General features: G+C 48.6%; 1 protein-coding gene across 2 annotated transcripts in view; it reads left to right on the top strand.

Annotated features, from left to right (window-relative positions):
- The window catches only part of LOC135900870 (neprilysin-1-like), a 38207-nt gene extending 23816 nt beyond the window's left edge, over window positions 1-14391 (top strand). For both annotated transcript variants that reach the window (XM_065430462.1, XM_065430461.1), the window contains 2 exons: window positions 6176-6226; window positions 11650-14391. In XM_065430462.1, coding sequence (XP_065286534.1) covers window positions 6176-6226; window positions 11650-13719 — 2121 coding nt within the window. In that variant the 3' untranslated portion in view covers window positions 13720-14391. The remainder of the gene's footprint in view (window positions 1-6175; window positions 6227-11649) is intronic.
- The last annotated feature ends 2752 nt before the right edge of the window (window positions 14392-17143 follow it).

Genomic DNA, 17143 nt, shown 5'->3' with positions numbered 1-17143 from the left:
AAATTATACTTTGCTTGGATGACTGGTCTCCAGACAAAAATGAGTACTCTAGTGCCGCAAAGGTACTGATTTGCGACCCATTTAAACGATATTCAAAATTAAAACGTGTTTCAAACGATATTCGATTAATTTTGTCTACAACTATCAGCCATACCATGGCAGCTCAGTGGAGTTTTACCAAGTGGCGTCGCCTAAATTGAGATGAGGGGGGATGCAATAACTTGTTACCGTGCGTTAGGAGCACGGTAAAGTACCCCAGGTGGTCAAAATTAATCCGAAGCATTTTCCTTCCAGTGTCCCCCATAAACAGTTGTGCAGCTTAGACATGTTAAACACCATAATTTAATTTGAGTTATTATTCATGGTCACGTGAATGTACAAAGCAAGAGCGTACTACATACATACACAATCAGTTACACGGTAACTTCACTGTGTCTGCTGCATCTCTTAGCTGCTTCCAACTTTACAAGACCAGCTTTTGCATGTTTATGTGCATCATCACAGCAAGAAGTTCATGGGTAAAAGTTGGTATAACACACGCTTCCGCACAGGTTCACGGTCCCCACCGACGTCAGACGGTCTTCGCAGAACTCGGGGCTTAAGTCCGTCTGACGTAGGCGCGATGAGCAAATCTGCAGATAGCTCTTCTAAATTTCCCGCATCGGGAATTTCCTCTCCAGTATCTGGTGCCTTTAACGCTACAGGCTAAATTTTATTCAGTTTGGACGTGCTCTGAATATCAGCTTGCTGCGCCTCTGACACTTTCTCATTGTTCGACAACGTCGGCCCCGCAACTACCGCCTTTGCAGCGAGCTCCCGAACCTTCGATCTGGTTAAGGCCTGAACGCTAGCCTCACCAAACAAAAGCCCCTTCTCGCGCAGGAGGTGATCGGACCTGTTCGAAAATAGGTACGGGTACTGGGGGGGGCAGCATAGATGACACTGCGGCCTCCGTCTCAAGCGCTCCGAAAGGTCGTTCAATAAGCACTTTTGCTACGGGCAGACACACGCTATGAGCTTCCACGGCTTGCTTGATCCATGCGCACTCGCCCGTGAACATATCGGGTTCTACGTAAGAGGGGTGAACTACATCCATCGTAGCTGCGGAATCGCGAAGCACTCGGCACTCTTTCCCGTTCACGAGGAGGTCTCGCATGTAAGGCTCGAGAAGCTTCATGTTCTCGTCAGTGCTACATAATGACAAAAACACGACTTTTGTTTTTGTTTCCGGACACTGCTCCGAAAAGTGACCCGGCTTTTGGCACGTATAACACACGCGCACTTGCCTCGTCTCGAACCGCTTTCTGCGTTCGGCTTCGGCTGCCGCCGTCTCCTTACGTTCGGTCGGACTGCTTTCACTCGCGTCCGCACTACGTGTGCCCCCCTTTGCTCTCATGGGCGTGAACTTCGGCCTCTCAAACTTGGAGCCAAATTCACCCTTTTGACCGTCCTTAGCTCCGCGAGCCCGACGCGTCACAAACTCTTCGGCTAGCTCAGCGGTTCTAGCCACCGTACTAACGTCTGGCCTATCCAAGACCCAGTACCGCACGTTCTCAGGTAACCGACTATAAAACTGTTCCAGCCCGAAACACTGCAGAACTTTCTCGTGGTCACCAAACGGTTTCTCTTCTTTGAGCCACTCCTGCATGTTTGACATTAGCCTGCAGGCAAACTCTGTATATGACTCACTTTTGCCTTTCTCATTTTCTCGAAACTTCCGACGGAACGATTCCGCTGACAGCCTGTACTTTTTTAGCAGACTCGATTTCACTTGGTCGAAATCCTCTGCCTCCTCTCTATTCAAGCGAGCGACAACGTCGGCCGCCTCACCGGGTAACAAAGTGAGCAAGCGCTGTGGCCACGTTTCCCGAGAGAACCCCTGCTTCTCGCACGTTCGCTCAAAGTTAACCAGGAACAAACCAATGTCCTCTCCAAGCGTAAACGGCCGCATTAGGTCAGTCATTTTGAACAATACTCGTTCTCCTGCACCGTGTGCTGACTTCCATTACGTACGCGTTCCATCTCCACCTCGAGACGCTTCATTTCCAAAGCGTGTGACGGTCGCGCTCTTCTTTTTCTTTCTGTTCTTTTCGTTCACGCTCATCTTTCTCTTTTTGTTCTTTTCGTTCACGCTCATCTTCCTCTTTCTGTTCTTTAAGTTCGCGCTCCTGTTTCTCTTTCTGTTCTCTAAGTTCGCGCTCCTGTCTTTTTGCCGTCTCCCTCTCCTCAATGGTCTCAAGGCATTCCGACAGCTCGTCATCCTCAGCTTCTAACTCAAGAATAGCCCTTAGCAGTTCTGGCTTTCTGAGTTTGTCTGAGACATCCAGACCCAACTCTCTTGCAAGCTCCAGCAATTTCGGTTTGCGCAACTACTTCAAATCCATGGCTGCTCTGAATGCTGCTTTCTCTACTGCCTACTATTGTCTTGCCGCAAACTAACCCGGCAGCAACGACAACCACAATTACCAGCTCTGTTTCTGACACTAACAAAAGCCTGGCAAAACTCAGAAGAAGAAAGTCCCGCACTCACCAAACCTCGCAGCCAAGAATTCAGCGCAGTCGTTCCGCTGCAGGCAACCAATAATCACACAGGGCTCGTTGCACTGCTCCCGGATGGTCGTTGTGCTGCTCAGCATACAGTCAACCGCATATCTTCGCTCCTGGCCTCCGTTGTCGCGATCCCACCGCTGACAACCAGCTATTGCAATCCCAGTGCTGACGCCCGTTATTGCAAATGGGTCGCAAGCCCCAAGGGTAGCATTGGCCTGGCGGCCTGGGGCACAACTGGAAGCATCCGAAGATCCCGGCAAAGCATGAGTCGACTGCTAACAGAACAACTTGTTTATTCTAGCATCGCAAAAGAGCGGCCGGTCAGGTCGACCGAAGTGGAGAGACGGGAGAGCACGTTGCTCGACAGAAGAATTCGGAGCCTGTCTCCTGGCGTCCGGGGGCAGCTGCTTTTATACTATCGGAGTTGAGGGCAAGAGGGAACGTCACGGGACGAGGCCACGTGACAGCGGGGCGCGGACAAGCTGAGAGACATGTTGAGACGAGTGTAGTGACGCATCAGCCGGGCCAGCGCCGGTCAGGCCTCCTCGCTTCAAGCTTGGGGAGCTCCTCTCCCCGGCTGCCACGCTTTTAGAAGCGTGGGCACACACGCACCCACGAAGACACGTGGCACTGAAACATGCCTGGACACGCTTGGCGGGGATGCGTTGCGGCAGCTCCGAACGGGCCAAAATGTCCGCCGCTTTGAACGAAGCCCCGGCGTCCGTTGCATCCGCGCTGGCTATAGCGCGCGTCGTAGGCGAAACGTAACAGTGTCTGAAGGTTCTGACTGGTGTTGTATAGGTCGCGGGTTGCTTTTTTCATCGCGACGATAGATTGGATTTTTGAAGCGAAAGGCTTCACTACGCTAGTCAACACCGAGCTTCGCGCGAGCTGGCGTATGTCGGAATTGGCTCCGTAAGCATGCTCGGAGTCGGCGCAGGTGGCCACTGCCGCGCGCTATGCGTCATCGTTTGACGTTCAACGCAAGCGCGTGTTTATCGCGGAGCCCGGCTATATAACCGCTTGCCAGAGAATAGGCGTGCGCATTCAACATGGAAGGAGAAGAGAGTGATACTACCGATACAGAGGGCTGTGTTTATGGCTGTACAGAAATCGCCAGACAATATATGCCCAACAATGATGAATAAAGAAGTTTATTAATCCTGCATAACTTGTGGTATATATCATTGATAAGCAATTTGCATAACTACACAAGGCACACGTATAGCATAACCATAAGCTAACCAAAGCATATCCATAAGTGAAACCGTAAGCATAACCCTAGGCTAAATCATAAAGCATAACCATAAGTTAAACCGTAAGCATATCCATAACTTAAACTAAGCATATCCATAAGTTAAACCATGAGCATGTCCATAGGCTAAATCATAAAGCATAACCATAAGCTTAAACCGTAAACATAACCATAGGCTAAAGCATAACCATAAGCTAAACCATAAGCATCACCGAACATTTTCGCTTCGAGATATCCAGGCTTAACCTTAGCTAAGCGCCAGCCAATTTTTTACATGCTCTGCTCCAGGAGTGCACATGTAACCGGCAAACGGAGGCCTCAGGAGAGCACCTGAGGTTATAATAAAGCAGGCGGCGCAGGATCTCCAGGGCACCCAAGGGGTAGCGGGGGGATCAAAGCTGGAAGCAGCGCGGCCCGTGGGTTGGGGCCGTGGAGGCCGAAGCGTGCCGGGGGTGTTCGCATAAAAAAATGCGCTGTCCGCGATGGCGGGCAGCCGATCTTATACACACCCCTGGAACGCGCAGGCCTCGGCGAGCGCCATCCCGCGGACCAGTTCGGGTTCTAGCTTTGGTGCCCCGATGCCGCTTTGGAGTCCTGGAGACGCCACCAGTAATGCGAAATAATGACACGTTGTCAGAAATAGTAAAAAAAAACACGACTGAATTAATATAATTACGTCCAGCGGCCAACTTGTGAGGCTAAGTTCAGCAGTACCGCGACTTCTGCAGCACCAGACACAATTAACTTTGCCTCTGAAGGTACGTCAGACAGACTTCCTCGCGCCTGCAGCGGTGGTGCTGAGTCAGTCATCGTCACGGACGGTCTTTCAGCCACTTGCGTTCAACCGCGATTGCTTAGGCGGTCTGCCTTCTAGATTTTCAATCTATGCGGCCCGGGCTCCACTACGGCCGCTACTGCGCCCACAGAAACGTCTGTGATGTTATTTACAAGGTACATCGCCGCAAGGCGCGAGAAAGCTATGATGCGCCATGACTAACTTAGCAAGAGCGCAGATTTGCGAGACAGTCTGAGCGACACACCGGTCGCCACATCGGGCGTCAGTATCTGCTGCTTCACCATTTTACCGCGCCAGCAGCCAGCGTGGGAGCGTTAACCAACTCCACCCCACTCCGCAATAGCGGAACGCCTAAGGACAAACGCCTACAACACTTTCTCAGTAGTACCTAGGCAGAGTTATAGTATATTTAAGGAGCAAAAGCCCCCAGATTTTCTCTCACACGCCCGCTCTTACTCGCGCCTGCGCACAAGCGCCTGGCGATCCCTGAAATGAACGTCTCGTCTCGCAACATTGTGTTGCTTCGCAAAATGGCTGCGTTCGGTGCTGCTGTAGCTCGCGTTTAGCGACGAGAGTTCGGACGACAGCGATTACGAGGTGACGGAGGTGCTGTACAAAGCCTTCTGTGCACTTTGTCCATACACAATCCTTGCGGACGCGACATGGAAATCACGGACTCTGCTACTGAAGCAATCAAATTACGCAAGGGGGACGGCCACTTTGGTTGCCGTGGAAACGTACAGAGCGGAACTCGGGCATGGTTTCCGGAACCGGGTTGTGTCACGCGTAGGCAGTCTTCCTGTGTGATCCCCGCGGAGCGTTTTTGCGCCCCGCTGGCCGATTCGGTTTTGTGAAACCCGAGCGCTCGCTCGAGGATTTCGGCGGCCCCTCCAGATCGACCAGTGAAAAACGCCAAAACTCAATGCTGGGCGAAAAAAAGTGGCAACCGCAAAGGCACCGCCGTGTTGCTACGACTCACTTAGCAACACTACAACACATTCAAACTATAATACAAGGACAAGCATTTACGAGCAGCACGATTCACAAGTATACGCGCTACGTATACGCTCGTACGGCTGTCGTGCAGGATCTGTAGTTTGTTGTGAGAACCGCGCTGAATCGACAAGGCGTGACCGACATCCACCAGAGTTTGAATCGATTTCCAACTTTTCGTCATCGTTATTATTGCCGTTAATAAGTAATCGCCATTCTATCATCGTTACCCTAATCATCAATATATTATAACAGTAATAATAAAAGTAATAATAATCACCGTCATCAGCTCGGCTCTTCAAATAAATTATATGGTTCGTCATCATGCTCAACTTTCTCACATTTTTGAACTGCACCACCTTTGAAATTGTCCCACGAAAGAGGCTAGAAACTAGCGTTAGAAACAAACGTACCCGATAACGAAAAGTGGCGGGGACTTGCCAATAAAGAAGACATTGACTTCAAAAAATAAAGAACGGTATTAGTTTGCATGTCTGTGTGGAAATTGATTTGTCCCATTCTATACCCTATTAATGAAATTCATGTCGCTTCAGAGCTGCTTGCTTTTTCTCTGCCTTCAGGAAAGCACCAAGAACTGGGGCGAGCTGTTCCCGGATCCGGAAGCACAACGGGTACGAAGCGATCACGCATGTTATAGCATACGCGGTGAAATACTGCCGAATGCAATGGAATGCGTTCGACGCCTTTCGATGCATATTTTCCCGAAGAAAATTGTATGAAGAAATCGGTGCGAGAAAAAGGAAAGCTTTCTGTGCTGTTAGCGTTTATTGATGGTTTTCGGCGGTGACGTTGTAGTACACAGAACACGAAGAGACGTCATTCATTCTCATTCTGTTACTGAAGAGAGCTCAAATGAGCAATGCTTTCTGACGCCGCATTTTCTTCCTACCGTGTTAGGCGAACTGCCCCGAACGCAGAGGGGTAAGGTTAATCACTCGCTCCCTGACTGCATCGATAAAGGATACGATTTTACCATGTTGTACTCATTGCCTGCATCCTTTCTCTCTACTCCCTCTCTGACATTCTCCCTGCCTCCTCCCTGGACTGTCGTTGCTGTTGTGTGTGAGCACAGAGGCAAGCGCGGCAGCTCGATCTCGCAATGTTTATGCGGGCTGTCATGCCTAGCCAACCTCTCCCTTTTTGCAAACAGCGTGACGTCACTGCGAGTGCCCATCCCATCTGCCGCACCTTAGAAGTTGGCGCTGGTTGGCAAAAAACGTTGTCAAAAAGGCCACATAAGATGTGTTACAGGCTAGGGGTAATGAACAAAGATGAATATTCTTCCAGAAGACTGGGTAGTGATCACAAACGAATCAAGCTGCGTTTTAGAAGAGAAACAAAAGTAGGAATGAGGCAGGATGAGCAACCATATGGGATTTGTTTTTACTGTGAAAACCAGCTACAAATATCAGCCCAACAAATTAAGGAAGTAATTTCTAAAGACATTAAAACAGAATCGTCATAGAAAGTTAACAGGGCTATTCGAGCTAGATCTTGCTAAGTTACGAGTCAGGTCCAAGGGGAAAATACGACGTGTAACCCAACAGGTGGTGCGTGAGGAGGCTGAGGTGACAGAAATGTCAGCAAGCATCCAGGGAACACAGATATTCTAAGCAGAGGGGTGAAGCAGAAGCTCATGTAGACAGAAAATTGGATAAGTTATTAAACTGTAGATGGGAAGCATCCCATTTGATCAATGAGAAGATTAGAAGAAAGGGCACTCAGTGGTTATCAGAAGTAAACAAAAAGGATAAAGAAACAGCTAAAAAAATTTTGGAAACATCTCAACTCTTCGCTTAAAGAATGAAACATTGCATGCACTCTATCATATTTATCTATCATATGATAGACCAGTTATTGCAGTGGCTCCACTTGAACAAAGCAAGTGGGAGAGGGCAGTGTAGACGGTTCCTAGTAGCACGTCCACAGGTACTGATGGCATCCAGATTATGTCAATCAAGACATTGGGCCCAAAATCTCAGCAAGCATTAAGTGAGGTAGTGTGTCGAAACGCACAGTGTATCGAAAAAGCAGAAAAGGAACACAGGCCCCTATGGCTAGCATTTCTGGATATCAAGGGAGCCTATGACAGGGTAATCCAAGAGGATTTGTGGGACATAGTGGGTACACTAGATGTAGAAGATGGTGCAGCTAATCTTTTGACAGATATCTTTAAAACTAACAAGGTGCTTATAAAATGGGAAAAAAGTTCTGAACCCATACGTATACAAGGGGGCTAAGGCAAGGATCCGCTCTGTCACCTTTATTGTGCACATTTTATCTGCAAAAATTAGATACCAAATTAGAGATGAGTGGACTTGGCTTCAGCCTTTCTTCTTTCAAGCAAGGAGAATGGATTGCACATTCATTATCCGGACTGATGCAAGTGAATGACATTGTACTTAGGGCTGACAAAAGGGAAGATTTGCAGGGCTTGATGGACATCTGCAGTAAATAAGGACATAGATTAGGTTTAAGGTTTAGTAACGAAAAATTGGCAGTCATGATTTTTAATGATAATCAGGGTCGTAAGCACAGGATTCAGGAGGTTACGCTGGAGGTAGTGGATAAGCACCAATTTATTGGTGTGTGGGTAAACAATGGGGCTGAGTACCTATTGGAAACATGAAAAATACGTAATAACTACAGGTAGCAGGAATGCAGCTGTGACGAAAAATACGGCACTGTGAAATTACAATAGGTATGAAATGGAGAGAGGGATTTGGAATAGGGTGATGGTTCCTAGTCTGACTTTCGGCAATGCAGTCCTGTGCATGAGATAAGAAGTTCGAGCAAGGTTAGACATTAAGCAACGAGGGGTGGGTAGGCTTGCTTTGGCAGCACACGGAAATAAACCAAATCCGGGGGAACAGGGTGACATGGGATGGACGTTAATGGAGAGTAAGGGAGCTACCAGCAAGATAGAATTGCAGGAGCGATTGAGCGAAATGGCTGGGAAAGCGGTGGGCAGGGAAAGTTTTCAGTTACTTGTAAATGAGGAATGTTGACACAAACTGGAGGAAACGAACTGGAAAATTGTGAAGCATATATATGGACACTGGCAGGGAGGCAAACCAAGAAACATTGGTTAAGAAACATGTGAAACTGAGAGGCGCCTGTGGAAAACAGGGATGAAGATGAAATCAGCACAGGACACATACAGAACTTTCAAGCAGAAAATGGCCAAACATCTCTAGGATAGTTCTGAGGAAAGCTCTTTGTTGTTTGAAGCCCGGGCGGGAGTAGCGCGGAATAAGACGTATTTATTACTATTTATGGGTTCAGCCCCATCCATCCATCCATCCATCCATCCATCCATCCATCCATCCATCCATCCATCCATCCATCCATCCATCCATCCATCCATCCATCCATCCATCCATCCATCCATCCATCCATCCATCCATCTACCCACCCACCCACCCACCAACCCACCAACCCACCAACCCACCCACCCACCCATTCACCCATCCATCCATCCATCCATCCATCCATCCATCCATCCATCCATCCATCCATCCATCCATCCATCCATCCATCCATCCATCCATCCATCCATCCATCCATCCATCCATCCATCCATCCATCGTTCACGTGACCTGTTCTCTAGTGTTACTGTATAGGTAGTAATTTCGTAGATGCTGCAAGTGACAGCATCTACGAACTGCGCTTAGAAAGTATAATCGTCCCCGTTTTCCCGGCACAACAAATGTTGAGCATGTAGTGATTTCGTAAGAGGGTGTCTCTTTTGTAGATCAAACGGCCACAAGCCAACATTTTATCACAGATGATGCACATTTTCACGGTGCCGAAATTATACTTTGCTTGGATGACTGGTCTCCAGACAAAAATGAGTACTCTAGTGCCGCAAAGGTACTCATTTGCGACTCATTTAAACGATATTCAAAATTAAAACGAGTTTCAAACGATATTCGATTAATTTTGTCTACAACTATCAGCCATACCATGGCAGCTCAGTGGAGTTTTACCAAGTGGCGTCGCCTAAATTGAGATGAGGGGGGGATGCAATAACTTGTTACCGTGCGTTAGGAGCACGGTAAGGTACCCCAGGTGGTCAAAATTAATCCGAAGCATTTTCCTTCCAGTGTCCCCCATAAAAGGTTGTGCAGCTTAGACATGTTAAACACCATAATTTAATTTGAGTTATTATTCATGGTCACGTGAATGTACAAAGCAAGAGCGTACTACATACATACACAATCAGTTACACGGTAACTTCACTGTGTCTGCTGCATCCCTTAGCTGCTTCCAACTTTACAAGACCAGCTTTTGCATGTTTATGTGCATCATCACAGCAAGAAGTTCATGGGTAAAAGTTGGTATAACACACGCTTCCGCACAGGTTCACGGTCCCCACCGATGTCAGACGGTCTTCGCAGAACTCGGGGCTTAAGTCAGGAAAGGCGCATCTTATTCTCCGAGCTGACCCCCGCAGCGCTGCCGCCGGTTCTCCATTGTCTTGCGTCGTGAAAGGCGCGGGGGACGTTGCCGCCAAATACGTTCCCTCGGGGACTCCCCCGCTCGCGGCAGACCAGATCGGCGGTGGCGTGTTCACTCACAAAGCCTGTTTCGTCAAACTCAGCTCGGCAATCCCGCGACGCAGAGTGGCGGACGGGGCGCATTGCCCTTGGTACACAGTAGACTTAGTGACGGCGTGTGGCTAGAGGGTGGCGGTGGCTTTCCCGAAAAAGTTGACGCCGCTGTCGCAACCAGCTGGCAAAACTTGCACCTCAGCAGGCCGTTCTTACCACGGGTTCGATCCCGACAGCGGCAGTCGTTTTGATGAGGGCAAAATGCAGCAACGCTTCTGTGCTTATATTTATGTGCATGTTAAAGAACCTCAAGTACATGGTCAATATCAAGCCGGAGTGCCGCACTATGGTTTGCCTGATAACCAGATTGTTGTTCGGTCACGTCAAGCACAGTAATTTATAGTTTAGCACTACTGCCATTATACGATGCGCCATGTGACGCAAGGGCAATGCTAACTTCCTCGCAAGCAATGAATAGAAATGCACATCATCTGAAGCAAACACGCCCAAATAGCGTACGCAAGGTAGCATTAACATCAACTTACCTGTCTTGTATTGCACTAAACACTTAAGAACTTAAACATTGCAATAAACAACACCGGCAATTATAGTCATTCGATGCAAACAGCACAAAAATCTTCGCTTACATCGATTCCCAACCTGTGTGTGACCCGAAATATGGATCTGGGGATTAGCGCCTTCGGAGGAGCTCGGTCACAACATGTTCAGAGGCCTAAGATAGTAGCCAGTACGACTGTGCGTCGGCACAAATAGAAGCAATCATTGTGCCGTTCATCTGTTAAGAAGTATTCGAAATTCCGCAGCTGAACAAGCTTAGCTTTTCCGAGTCATCGTCACGGAAAGCTATTTCACTAGCGGATGAAGCATTACAAGCGCTCCGCGCTCGCTCCCCCTCCCTCCCCCCCGAAAGAAAGAACTAGAAACCTGCGGAAGGGCCTATTGCTGTACGTATCACTGTCCCTACAAAATAAAAATAAAAAATTGGACAGATGCAACTACTTATGCGCTCACTCACTGCCGTGAGGTCAAGGGCTCTGCTTTCCTGCGTTTAAGGCACCTAATTTTGCCGTACGTAGCGCACAGATATACCTGTGTGTCACTGGTTTTAAGATCAAATTGGAACGTTCTCAGGTATCAGCACTTAAGTAACCGTAATATTTCAGCTAAATACATACGAACATTCATTTTCCAATAAGACTAGCATTCACATTACCACAGCAATAGCTACACTCAAGCTGTAAGCGCACTCCAGCTGCCATGACTCTGTCAGAGGTCAAGTGCTGACTGTCTCTGCAGAGAACTATTCGGAGAGCGGAAGGCAGATGCATTCCGGTTATGTGTGTGCAGTTTCCACTGAATTCCTAGGTAGTCTTCTAAGGTGTTTTGTTTCTGTATAGCTATGCGGCGACCAGCCTATAAAACAAGGTCGCCTCTATTTCTTCATTTCATTCTTTCTTTAGACTAGCCACATGACGACCCGTCACCAACATTCAAATGCCAAGAAGATGGTCATTTTTGCAATAGTGCTGTTCCTCACCAGTGGAGCCCTGCTGATGATCATGATATGGTCCAAGCCACGTGCCACCATAGTGTTCTGCAACACTTCCGATTGCCTTAGGCATACCACTGAGCTCAAGGAGGCCATGGACACTAGCGTCGACCCCTGCAACGACTTCTACAAGTTCACGTGTGGCTCCTGGAAGCCGAAAAGGGGAGAGCGCTCCATGGTCGCGCAAGTCTTCGCCGACTCGACCCAAATCGCCATTGAAGAGATGGAAGGCCCGAGCGAAAATGCCGTGGTGCCAAAGGTGATGCACTATTACAAGAACTGCATCCAGCTACGCGATTTCACGCCGACCGATGTAGCACTCTACATGAACTTCAAGCAGGGCCTAGGTTTCTTGTGGCCGGAGAAAAAACAATCGGCAATCGACGCGCTGCTCCCGTTGCTGAACCTTACTATCACCTGGAATATGAAGTTGCTCTTTCATCTGGAGGCCTTGCCTGCATACAAGCGGAGACCGCAGACGCTGTACATTACGCGTAGCCGATTGAGCGCCACATGGTTGGATCCCACGTGGACGCCAGTTACGTTTGCCGAAGTCGTGAGACGCCACTGCGGTGAACTCGGTGTCGCGCCGCCGTCCGACTCGAGCATCCAGGAACTGAAGAGCACGGTGGAAAAGATCATAAACACCACGCTCAAACTTCCGCCGGACGCCACGACTGACACGCAGATTATGATGAAGGAGATTGAGCAACTGATGCCCAATCGGGGGCACGACTGGCTCAGCAGCCTGAACAAACTGTACAGCCCCCAGTTCACGTGGACGCAGGACAGCCCCGTCGCTCTGGAACACGAAGCAATACTGCAGAACGTGTACGCCCTGCTTGAGAACTACAAAGAAAAGAAGCAGACGCTCATGGAAGGATTATCATTCGTTTTCCTCCGAACGTCCCTGTGGTTCTTCGCAGGGAAACCAGAGCTGCGTTTCACGTCCGACCCCAAAGTGGGCCGGCGCATATGGAAGCTGACCTGCGTCATGTACACTGCCGAGAACTTCGGTTTGCTGATTGCGGCCAGCCACATTTATACGCGCTACAGCAGCAGTGTGCGCGGCCAACTCGCGCGTTTCCAGCGGGGCATTCAGACGACGATCAAGCAGCAGCTGGAAGACGCCGAGTGGATCGACGCCACCATCAAGAGTAAGGCGACCGTCAAAATCGACGCAATGACTCTGGACACGATGCCAGAGGAGAACTTCTTCTCTGACGTTGATCTCGCTCGGTTATACCGACACTTTCCAAGTGTCGCCGCCTCGTTCATTGAAAACTACATCAAAGTCGCGGAAGCCTACCGGCTCCTCATCGGCCATGACAACTTCATCAGCGTCTACTCCAAGAGGCTCGGGGACGGCTCGCCAAGTCGATACGACTACTACTACAACATCGGCTACATATATCTGGGTGCCATGGAGCCCCCCATACTCTACCTGAGTGGCACGACAGCCATGATGTACGGCAGCTTCGGCACGCTCATCGCCGAGTGCATGGTACGCTCGTTCGACAAGCGCGGCGTCCTCATCACGGGCGAAGGCAAGAGAAAGCTTTGGTGGGACTCCCCGGCTTATACGCAACGAGTCGGCTGCGACATCTTATCTGACCGCAAGTCTGGAGGCAGTGGCACAACCTCTGATGCAAACACGCTGCCAGCCGGCAGCCGCGACCCACGGGAGTTTCGGTTCGCGGCCTTGTTCCCCCTGGCACCGGCATTGACCACATCGTTCATTGCGCACCGCCGGGCCCGCATCAAAGACGGCAGGCACGTCCAACACCGCCTGCAAGGGCTCGACGACTACACCGATGACCAGGTCTTCTTCCTGACCTACTGCCTCATGACTTGTGCCACAAACAGCACCGGTGAGACCTGCAATGTGCCCCTACGACAGATGCAGAGATTCGCTAGCGCGTTCCGGTGCAGGCGCGGTTCACCTATGAACCCAAAGAAGAAGTGCACTTTTTTCTCGTAACTGTGAAAGCGCGTTTTCTTTTTTTATAGTATTAATTTCCTTGGTTCACTGCATTGCTTTTTTTCTAGAATGTCGATTTTGTGATAGAAACTAATGATGCAGCTTAGGCGATGTGCTGTTAACAATTTCAGTTTTATCCTCCCAAGAAGAAAATTTGGCGGCCCACAGCAATGTCGGTAATTAGTAATGAACAATCGAGTGCCTCGAATGGCGCAAGGTGTACCCTCACGTACATTTCGAAATTCTATTTGCCTTCAAAATTTCCAGGACACTGTACTTTCAAAAGTCCCAGGTTTCTTTTCTGGCCGCCACATTATGTGTCGTACTTGAGTTATAGCTTTTGATGGAGTATGGAGCCAGCTATTCAAGCGTTATTACCTTACGTGACCAGCTGCTTGGCAGACCTGGCAAAGCTAGGTTTGCAGAAGCAGAGGGCTGTGTGCAGCTGTGTACGTGCGCATGTGCAGACGGCGTCAGAAACTTTGTCCGTCTCCATGCCTCGCATACTATCTTAAGGACATGCGTAATTAAGATATCGCGTGAACAAACTGCGAGGATGATGGCACTCGCAGTGGACTTTTGCATGTTTCGCCTTTGTATATTATCTTGATTTCGAGGATAAACGCGCTGCACACTTTCTCCTCGATAAAGAATCTAAATGGCGGAGCAGCACAGCTGGCTGTGAAGTGGGCGCCTGTCTGTGTATCATGCACAAATATTTAAATATATGCAAATGCCACATAGCTGGACAGAACCAAGGTAATGTTCTTTGCTGTTGCTTGGAGATACTCTTAATACTTTTTGTATTCTGCCTAATCACACTAGTGTTAATTATTTCACCAACTTCTTAAATATTGTAATTGGATGAAATTGTCAATGAGAAAATTGTACAGCAACGCTAAATACTCCCGATACACTTTCTGTTGCTCAGTACGTGCTGCACAAGTTTTTCCAAGTGTGAAAGATGCCTGCGAAAATATGCAAAGTGCCTCGAGCAGCCAGTCGCGCGGAAGGTTTGCATGTCTCGTTAACACGCAACAACTCGTTAATTTGACCTCTGTTAATTCATAAAATCTGATAATTCGGACTAGCTTTCTTGTCTCGACAGGCGTACGCCTTATTTTATGGCACCAACATCTCGTTCACTTGGACGTTACTTGGCCGCACACCTGTTAATTCGGAGAACGCTCACAGCACAGCCAACGTGCAGTGCCTCAAACGTGCAATGTAAAAGAGCAAAAGCAGCGCTAGCGCCCAACCTAAACGAAGCAGCGGAGTCTGCATCGCCAGCCGCCAGCGGAAAACGACAAGAATGCCCGAGGGCATCGTGTCTTTTAAGCCTGTTATAAGCGTGTGTTTGCCGCTTCGCATGACACCGTGATCTGTGATCGCGTCAATAGCGACTGCGATCTTGTCCACTGCATGTGCGCCTAACAGCAATTTCGTTTCAACTTATAGTTCACGTTGCCCGTGCACCTTCAGAACTGCGTACTCAGCAATTCTAATTGCGGCGTCGATAGTGACTACGGTTTCGTCTGCATGCACTGGACGCGCCAAGCAGTAATAGTTTCCTTTTAACTCGGTGTATGATGCCTCCATGCCTTTGTAATTGCATGGTCACGACCTGTACATGATTACATTAAAAGCGACCACGGTTTGGTCCGCTGTGGTTGCTCGAGTTGCACTTAACAGTAGTTTTGTTTCGACTAAATGCAATGCGTAAGGGATAGCGCAGCCTGCATGCTGGCATCAAATGTGCCGACTACATCGTGACAGAGAGTTGTTCCTTGCTGACCAGCTCGCGGGCTAAAAACATAAGCTGAATGTGGGCGTGGTAGCGAAAAGCATGTCTCGGATGAAGACGAGGGTCTTGCACAGCGGGAGAAATGCGAAAGAAGCCGCATTTTCCCTTGCGACCTCTAATCAGTCACGAAATGACGAGAACTGCAGTTTTCACACTGTCTTTGCGCAATATACCCAAAAACAGGATTTGCCGATTCATTCGGTAAATAATATCGTATTGATGCAGTAAGCATTTCTTTGTTATTCTCTAAGTACCCTCGATAATTCGACGTTCGGCTAAGTCCGACAATCTTTCTTTTTCGGTCCCGTGAAATCCGGATTGACATGGTTCTAGTTGATTGATTTTTATCTTGTAATCGTGGCCAGTAACTTTTTTTTTTTCTGTAACGTGCACGAGTCGGCGATTTCACTTTACTACTTTTAAAACGAGACTATATACTGTTTAAGCGAGTACACTTTAACGAGGTTATACTTACCTGCTGAGATGTGTTGCTGAGAGCGCTTATTTGTTAGCTCTAACGGTATTTGCTATCAAGCATGTGGGTGCACTGACGAACTGCCGTTAGGGTAACAATGTAACAGTGTGTTTTACAAACCTCTGCAAGGATGCACATTGTGCACTGGTATTAGGATCGGTCCATAAAGTACTATCTATAACTAGGCTACCTCTTGGATTGGCACAGTTTACTTTTGGCCAGACAATCATCCACGGAAAGTGGGGGGAAAAATGAAAGAAAGCTTCGCGTTAATTTTGAACAAGCTAGTACACCTCTATAACAAGGTAACCCCAATGATGCATTCAATACCGCTGTCTCTCTTATTAGGTCTACATTAGAAATTGTAAGGAATTGTACGATTTCAGCTGTTTTCATACAGAGTCATAAAACTAAGAAGAACGAGAGAGGCACTTGTCTTGTTAAACACGTTAACTTTTAGCACCAAGCAGGGGCCTATGTCAAAAGACACCAGTTTTGAAAGCCAAACAGTGATTTGTCCCAGTCAATATTTATTGTTTCTCAAGGCTCGTAACAGTTCGCACGGAATCATGATGTGCAACAATAACTCAAGAGGCCTTGAAACAGTGACACAGCAGTTGTAGATGGAAATAAGGCCTAGTGACACACTCCAAAAGGTACGTTTTGTCTTGTATGCATTGTATGTGTGCAATATATTGATTACAATAACCTAAATCGCATAAATTACCTTCTTTTTCATTTTGCTGTCTGTCTGTTATAATCACAAGACAGTTGAGTGAGTGAGTGAGTGAGTGAGTGAGTGAGTGAGTGAGTGAGTGAGTGAGTGAGTGAGTGAGTGAGTGAGTGAGTGAGTGAGTGAGTGAGTGAGTGAGTGAGTGAGTGAGTGTGAGTGAGTGAAGAAACTTTATTGCAGGTCCGGCGAGGACGCCAACTCGTCGAGCACCCGGCTAGTCCCACGTCGGGACCGGCAGGTCTAGCCCAGCGGCCCGGTCGCGGGCACGCCGGACTGCCAGGATTTGCTTTTCTAGAGCGGGGCTACGCAGGAGCGAGTCCCATTCCTCCTTGTTGAACTTGGGGCATGTCGACCCGCACTCCCAGAGCATGTGCGCTAGAGTGGAGGTCTGCCCACAGGAGGGGCAGGCGTC

Source organism: Dermacentor albipictus, chromosome 2 (assembly GCF_038994185.2).
Source record: "Dermacentor albipictus isolate Rhodes 1998 colony chromosome 2, USDA_Dalb.pri_finalv2, whole genome shotgun sequence".
Taxonomy (NCBI): Eukaryota; Metazoa; Arthropoda; class Arachnida; order Ixodida; family Ixodidae; genus Dermacentor; species Dermacentor albipictus.
This window is presented reverse-complemented; position numbering and strand designations above follow the sequence as displayed.